Below are 8,206 nucleotides of genomic sequence, written 5' to 3' on the forward strand. Positions count from 1 at the left end.
TGGAGCTTTAATAAGTTGTACTTACGCACAATCTAGTTGTAATTTTGAGTTTTAAGTAATATGAATTAATGAACAGTATTTTACACATAAAAATTAGTTTTTAAGAGTTTTTGTCAAATACTTTTTAATATAGTATAGATATAGATTAGACACACAACAATTGGGGTCTTTTACCTAAATACTTACCCGGTAAGCACTTACCAGTAAAATTCAACACTATCGCTTACTTACCGGGTAAGATTTTATTCACTAAAACGCATCGTATGCAACAATTTATCCCGGTAAACTCTAACCATGGTAAGAGTCTTCGTCCTCACTTACCGGGTAAGACTCTCGATTTTTACCTTCGCTCTTACAGGGTAAGATTTTTAGTTCTTGTCATATTCATCCGGTAAAGTAAAGTGACCTGGTAAACGCTTACCCGAGTAAGCGTTTGGTAAACGGCACCTTAGTAAATGTCAAAACATCAATTTAAACACATAAAATTGATGGAATATGGATCCCAGAACAATGACCGAAGTTAAAGGAGACTGTATAAACATCAACTTCAATAACTTTTAAACAAACAATGACCTAATTTTATATGTGTTACATTTGTATTTTTATTATATAATTTATTTTATTGTACTGTACTATAAATTATATTTTAATTTTCTTAATATTCATTAATATATTAATGTTAAATTTATAAGAAAATCGAATATAATGTTTAATTTTGTCTATAATAAATAAATAAATTATATAAATATTAATTAACGATCAAACTATTCGTATCTTTATATAATCAAAATCTCACTCGATAAATTATTCATACAATTTTTATAATCATACTCCATAAAATATAAAAAAAAAACATGATGTGACATAAAACAATTTCTTATTAAATATTATATCGTACATTTTCTTATACTAATCATACTCGCAACCACCACAAACTTTTAACAAAAAATCTTATATAGTTGGAAATTCATTAATAGGCATCTCCAATCTGATCGCTAAAAGAATAACAGTAAAAACACTAACAATGATGGGTCCATTGAACATTAAAAAAATTAATTTCAACTACACACTAAAAAACTCTTAAAAGCATCTAATATTATAATAATAATAATAAATATCTTAATATATTACACATTTATTATTATTATAATATTAGAATACAAGTCTTGTACTGAGATTATGTGGAAAAAAAATTAATAGCTACTTTTGTAATGTAATTTTTGTATATTTTGGGCCCAAATGTGTAATTTGTATTTCTTGATATATAAAATACGTTGTTATATGAAAAATGTGATTATGAGGTGTTACAATTTTGGTATCACAGCTTGAGTTTAAAAGATTTAGGTATTCAGCATGATGTCAAGACCTAAACAACTACTTACAAATCTTCAGTGCATGAAAATCTTCCTTCAATCGGCTTGTAACTTCAAAATATTTTCAATATTTGTATCAGCTACTCTGGAGTCTTGTTGTGTAATTTATACAGTTGATCCATAGTACCGCGTCGATGACCTTCTGTCTTTACACCGGCTAGTCTTTGATTTTGTCAATAGCTTTAAGTATTAACCAAGACACCAATATACAAAAAACCCAATAACTACTAAGTGTTGATAGAATATAAGAACAGATCAGTAGGTCATCACCAAATCAATAGGTGACCCAATAGTTATAACCATATTTATGTTCATTCATGGCTAGATGAACTTAGGGCACTGGATAAACTAATAAACATTGTATAGAACAAATTCTCTCTGTGAAAAAAAAAATCCAACAAGATATGATACAATCTCATTTGTTATCTATGAAACAATCAACTCCCAAGAGTGAACAAGATTTTCTACTAGACTTGTTCATCTGTCTTGAATAACACATGAGTTCTCCTTATGCTATGTTTTTTTTTCTAAAGCATAAAATTTAACATCAATTTTCAAATACTATTAAAGTAATACATAGCCAAAACCTTGGTGTATTAAGAGGTCTTAGCATTAGGTATTTAATTGATGGTTTAATAGTAGAAGTTGCCCTTGTAAATTACCATCATCAAGAAGAAAATTCAACAGCAGCTAAATTACCACAGTGGTTGTGCCTGAGAAGAAATAATTTATTGAAGTTTAGCCTTTTTTCTAGAAATAGCTACTAACAACATAGTTGGACCATTTTGATTGATTTGACCACAATCAGCCCCAGCTCCATAAGCATAATCTATGTTCTTTTGAAGAACTGAATCACTCACTCCAGTATTACACAGATAGTAAGATACACTTGGTTTTTCAACACCCAAAAATACAGAAACTCATTTGAGAACAAGTAAAAAATACAGAAACCTATTTGAGAACCAAGAAAAAATCTTTGGTTAAGAGGATAACCAAAGAAAGAGCAAGAACAGTCATGATCTTGGCCAAAATGGTAAAAAGAAGTGTTGATTTTGATCTAGAACAGAAAACCCATTTGAAAAAAAAAACAAAAAGTAGAAGCATTTACAAAAATGGGAGAAATTAATCTTACTTGAATAGCCAGCCATGGCAAAGATGATCACCATAGGAAGAGCAAAAACATACATGATTGAGGCCAAATTGGTAAACGTGATTAGTAATGAAAGTGTATGATTAAAAAGGTATCAATATGAACTAGGAAATTTGACATCAGTTATTTTTCCACAGCATAAAATTTGACATCAGGTATTCTTTACCCTAAACAAACAGCAACTTGTAATTTCACATGAAATATGAACCATCTTAGGTGGGTTTCCAAGATTTTAGCAACTAGCAGTCTAACATGGTCAAAACTTGATAAATTCAATGATAAAGAGCTTAGCATTGCAGCCACGTATGCTCAAAAACCCGATGAACCTGACCAACCCAACCCGAATTTAAAAAAAAAAAACCAACCCGAGGTAACCCGATGCATGATCAATAAAAAAATTAGCCAACCCGACCTTATTGGGTTGGAATCGGGTCGGGCCCAAAAAAACCCGACAACCCGATGAACCTGACATTAACTTTAGCTTTGAATTGTAGATGACAATCATGACATGACCAACCTCAATGTCAAGAAAGCGAAAACATCGGGGTTGGAAACGTCTAAAACTATTGTTGTTGATTGATGTATTATCATTTGGTTTAAACATTTTTATTGTAATATCTAAATATTTGATGAACTTGCATATTATCTTCAATGGTCGGTCGTATTTCAAAGGAAAGTTTCCTTTATTTTTATGTGATTTTACATTGTTTAAACACAACCCGATCAACCCGAACGGGTTGGGTTGGGTTGAAAATTTTCAAACCACCAACATTGGGTTGAGTTGTTAAAACGGCTCCAAAACGATCAACCCGGGCCGTGAGCACCCCTAATTGCAGCTGACATATACAACTTAGTTGCTTCGACTATTATTCTATTTTTGCAATATATGATTTTTTGTAATATGTGATTTTTTCTTGTGTGCTAATTAGTGATGGACGAGAATGTGCGTGTGAGATGGACAAATGAAATTATCAAACGCTTTTTAAAGACTTGTATAGAAGAGGTCAATAAAGTGGATCGAAACGGAGGTAGTCTTCACAAAAAAACTTGGGTGAAGTTGAAATTGGGGCTCATGGATTAGTTTTTGGAATTTGAACAAGTTACTTAGTTATCTGTTTTGTATTTGAACATGTTATTTGCATATGTGTTTAATATTTGACTACTTAGTTATGTGTTTGATATTTGACTACTTAGTTACGTGTTTTGGAAGTTGAACTAGTTGTTATTTGGTAATGCATTTAATATTGAAGTTTATTTCTATTTATAATTTTATTTATGTTTTTAACAGGTTTATCATAGATAATATGTACTATACTTCTCATTGTCGTATTCTCGCATATGTTCTACTTGTGACAAAGGCGTTTGAAAAGGAAAAGAGATGATACATCTGCAATGATTGGACAGAAATGTACGGATGAGCTACTTGAAGGTAGTGAACGGCAATGTATTGAGTTGTTGCGAATGTCCCGTGAAGCTTTCATTCGAATATGTGATCACTTTAAAACAAAAGGTTGGTTTTCAGATATCAAACATATATTGGTTAAAGAAAAGATGACTATCTTCCTGATGATTATTGGTCACAACCAACGTTATAGAGTGTTGAAAAACAGGTTCAACACTCAACACAAACAATTCATAATTTTTTTTATGAAGTGTTGGATAAAATATTGGAGTTTGCAAAAAAAAAAATCATAGTTCTTACATTATTCAATCATAATCCAAACATCCCTGAGAATAATAGAAGGTAACGACGAATATTTAAGGCAAATAATAATTCGATAATAGTTGTATAACTTTCCTTACTAAATTTATTTTGACTATTAGCTTTAATGTAGGGAGTAATCGGCGCTTTGGATGAAACTTTAATACATGTTATAGTCCCTATTTATGAACATTTATACAGAGAACAAGGAAAGGGTGAATATTATCAAAATGTTTTGGCAATTTGTGATTTCAACATGGTTTTTACATTTGTTGCTGTCGGATGAGAAGGAATTGCACATGATTTTAGAGTTCTATCTGAAGCTTTAACAAATGGTGCTATTAGATTTTCATTTCCTTCTTGAGGTTTACCATTGACTTTAGAGGTAATATATTTACTATGTTCATTTGAACAAATATTTTGTTGTTTTCAATTAAATATTATCTATTTGATGCTACATATAAATATACTCGAGAATTTATGGCCCTGTATCATAATGTTAGATATTGGCTCGGAGATTTTCGTCGTCAACGAGCAATGAACAAGTATAAAAGGTTTAATCATTTCCATGCTAAACTTAGAAACGTTACTAAACGTTCTTATGTAATCCTGAAAGCACATTTTCTGATATTGAAAAAACTGGCACCATTTACACTTGAAATTCAAAGAGAGGTTATTGCATGTTTTGCGGTTCACAACTTTAAACGAAAGGAAGATTTAAGTGATGAATTATTTTCTAAGTATGATCAAACCAACGAGCAAGGGAACGATGACGAGGATGAGGCTGAAAACGATGACTAGAATCCTGAATTCCCAAAAACACTTGCCAAAACTCAGCAACCAGGTTAAGGATCACATCCCAACAAATGAAGACAAAATCTTCGGAGTGCGATACAATCAAAACCATATGCAAATCAATAAATCATTCAGCCATTGTTTTCAAGATTTATGGTTGCAGCAAATTAAGAAACCTATAAAAGACCCAGGTTACAAACATGGTTCCCTAAAAGCAAGGTTTTAAGTAGGAATAACTAGCAATTACTGATTACTCTCAGAAAGGGCATCTAACACGAAGACATCAAAGTACCTGTTGATTACTCTAGCAATCTTAAACTTGGCTCACCATAAAAAGGATTCCAGAACCCAACAGTCCAACCAGAACCCACAACATAGTGCACCAAACACAGTTACAAGTTCGTGTGAAAACTGCATCTGGGAAGTCATTCTACCGAACATCAACAACTAGAATCAAACACCTAAAGTTGGTTCTTGGAAAAGCCATGTACTCAATATTAATGCAACCCAAGTACGATTAACACTACCATATACCTAAATGAACTCAAAACATGATGACATTTGCCTGCTTAGAAACTACATTATGTAACCATTCAAAGTTCAACAAGGTGATAACTTTATAAAAATGGACTACTGTATATCGAAATAAGCTCATGATGAAACAAAACTCATGTTTAGCACGACAACTCACAGCCTAAAAAGCAAGTAATTATAAAAAAGAGAGAGAGAAAGGATTCAACAACTGAAAACAGACCTAAGCAGTGAGCAAAACAGAACCACCAGCTTCCTTAATCTTCTTCTCTGCTGTCTTTGAGATAAGTTTAGCCTTAACTACCATGGGGTGCGAGGGAGGCACCATCCCCTTTCCCAAAACCTTGAAGTATCCATGTTGGGTAACATCGACAACAGGAACCTTATCGGCTGAAGCCTTTTCTTTCACGTCCTGAGGGACCATTGACCACAGTTTGTCGACGTTCACGATGGGGCAATGGAACTTGTTTCGGAGCCTATGGAAGTACCTCATACCGACTTTACCGAAGTAACCTGGATGGTACTTGTCGAAGAGGATACGATGGTGATGCATTCCTCCGGCATTACCCCTACCTCCGGGATGCTTCCTGTGTTTCCCGATACGACCGTGTCCGGCACTCACGTGGCCCCGCTTCTTGCGGTTCTTCTTGAATCTGGTCGTCATTCCACCCTAAAATGATTTCAAATGAATAATTCAAACAAGTAAACAATCCATATCTATACGAGTGTCCGCAATTCTTAGATAAAGCAATCATCGTGAGAACACGATAAGTATATCAGCAACAGATATGTAGAGCAACCTAGATCTGTGATTCAGGGAGCATATTGAGAAACAACAGTAAACGATACACGTACCTGAAAGAAAAACTCCGGTGACAGACGGCAGCCGCGACCTGTCTTAGGGTTCAGTGACTCGGCTAAGCGGAAATGTAAACCCTAACTAAATTTATAACGTAATAAGATAGTGTGTAAAAAGGCCCATGGGTCATGGGTGTATTCTTGTCGGGTTCGGGCTATCACCATGGGCCGGCCTTGTATGACGTGGATTAAATGGAAATATCGAATTCGAATTGCCTGTGTCCTAGGGGTGGCCAAAAATTGGACCCGAGGTTTTGCATAACCGGTCTTGATCGAAAAGGTGAAGATCGGTCAAGGCGAATCATAACCGGTTACGGGGTCCTGGTCCCGATATTAAAAAAAAATGATATATATTTTAATACATTATAAAATTTATAATTGGGTAACTCAAATACGCTTTATAATTTATAATTAAAATTAAGTTGTCTTAAAAAAAACATTATAAAATTATTTAAAAATATAATTATTTATAAATTTATTTTAATTTTCGGGTCGGGCCAGTCCATAACCGGTCCCGGTCGCACGAAACTGCCAAAAACCCCAACTGGTCCCGGTTTTCAGTCTCATAACCGGTCCTTACCGAGTCCGGACGATTTGTCCATCACTACTGTGTCCTGTGAAGTTGTGACCATTTTTAAAAGGTATGTTTAATTTCTTTTAATTTTCACCATTTCTTCCTCTTTTTTATTTTTTTCTTTATTTTAAATAGGAGTTTAACAACTTTTTCTCAAATTTCTAAAATAACATCTGTTGATATCCTCTAACCAGTCGTTTGTTTAGTGTTTGATATAAATAAAACATAAGTGGACAAATTAAATAAATACTATTTGGTAAGTTGGATTCGACAAAAACATATATGATACTACGATAATTTGTATAGCCATCAATAACACACAAGAAAAGCTATAAATTAGGAATAAATCATCGTAAGGTTTGTATAAAAGTCAAAAAGATAAAATTGGAAAGAGTTAAAAGAATGAAGTGGCAATGAGCTTTCTAAACTGCCTCCTAGTGATGAGTAGGGTGCTCAAAAATCCGATCAACTCAATCCAACCAAACATGAAATAATTCAACTCGAAACAACCCGATATCTAATCGAATTGTAAAATTTTCAAATCATATATATTGGGTTGATATTGGATTACTATTATTTGAACCTGACCCGATATCCTTTTATTTATTGAATTTAATATGATTGTTGAATTTCTATTAATATACACATTAGACAATCACACTATCACGTACGCTATACACATATTTTCAGTTTGTTCACATCTCTATGTAACTCATTCGTATACATGTTCAGCAACTGTGAACATATATATGTAAATTGAGAAAATTAACTGAATGTGATATACATAAGAAGTATGGATAAGTTGTATCAAATGGTTGATGATGAAAAAGAAATTATGAGTAGAGAGATAATATATTCAATGTTAGAAGAATATTTTAATGTATCAAAGTATCAACCTGACCAACCCGTACGGTTTGGGTTGGGTTAAGTTTTTTTCAAACTGCAAGCATTGGATTGGATTGAGTTGTTCAAATGTCTTCAACCCAATCAACCCAACCCATAAACACCCCTGGTGATGAATTCGATGTTGTAAGTTTTTGGGTATAACTTGCTTACTAATTCTATACCAACCAACCAAACACTAAGACACCACCTCAAAAGCATTGCATTGGGTTTTGTAGAAAAACATGTTGATTAGCATAAATTTTGCCGTATACATTCAATATGTGGGATCAAACTTTAATCTTCCTTCTGAAAGCAAGGAACTCTAAATTATTCCCCGA

General features: G+C 33.2%; 1 protein-coding gene across 1 annotated transcript; it reads right to left on the reverse strand.

Moving 5' to 3' along the window:
- Positions 1 to 5,609: 5,609 nt before the first annotated feature.
- On the reverse strand, positions 5,610 to 6,477 carry LOC112509561 (60S ribosomal protein L27a-3). The gene is made up of 2 exons (XM_025114567.1): positions 6,407 to 6,477; positions 5,610 to 6,221 (listed from the first exon to the last, which is right to left on the reverse strand). Exon 2 carries the CDS (start codon positions 6,213 to 6,215, stop codon positions 5,775 to 5,777), a length of 441 nt encoding a protein of 146 aa, XP_024970335.1. The 5' UTR covers positions 6,216 to 6,221; positions 6,407 to 6,477; the 3' UTR covers positions 5,610 to 5,774.
- Between the last annotated feature and the right edge of the window lie 1,729 nt (positions 6,478 to 8,206).

The sequence above is a fragment of the Cynara cardunculus genome (genome assembly GCF_001531365.2).
Source record: "Cynara cardunculus var. scolymus isolate 2C chromosome LG 3, CcrdV1, whole genome shotgun sequence".
In the NCBI taxonomy this organism is placed as follows: Eukaryota; Viridiplantae; Streptophyta; class Magnoliopsida; order Asterales; family Asteraceae; genus Cynara; species Cynara cardunculus.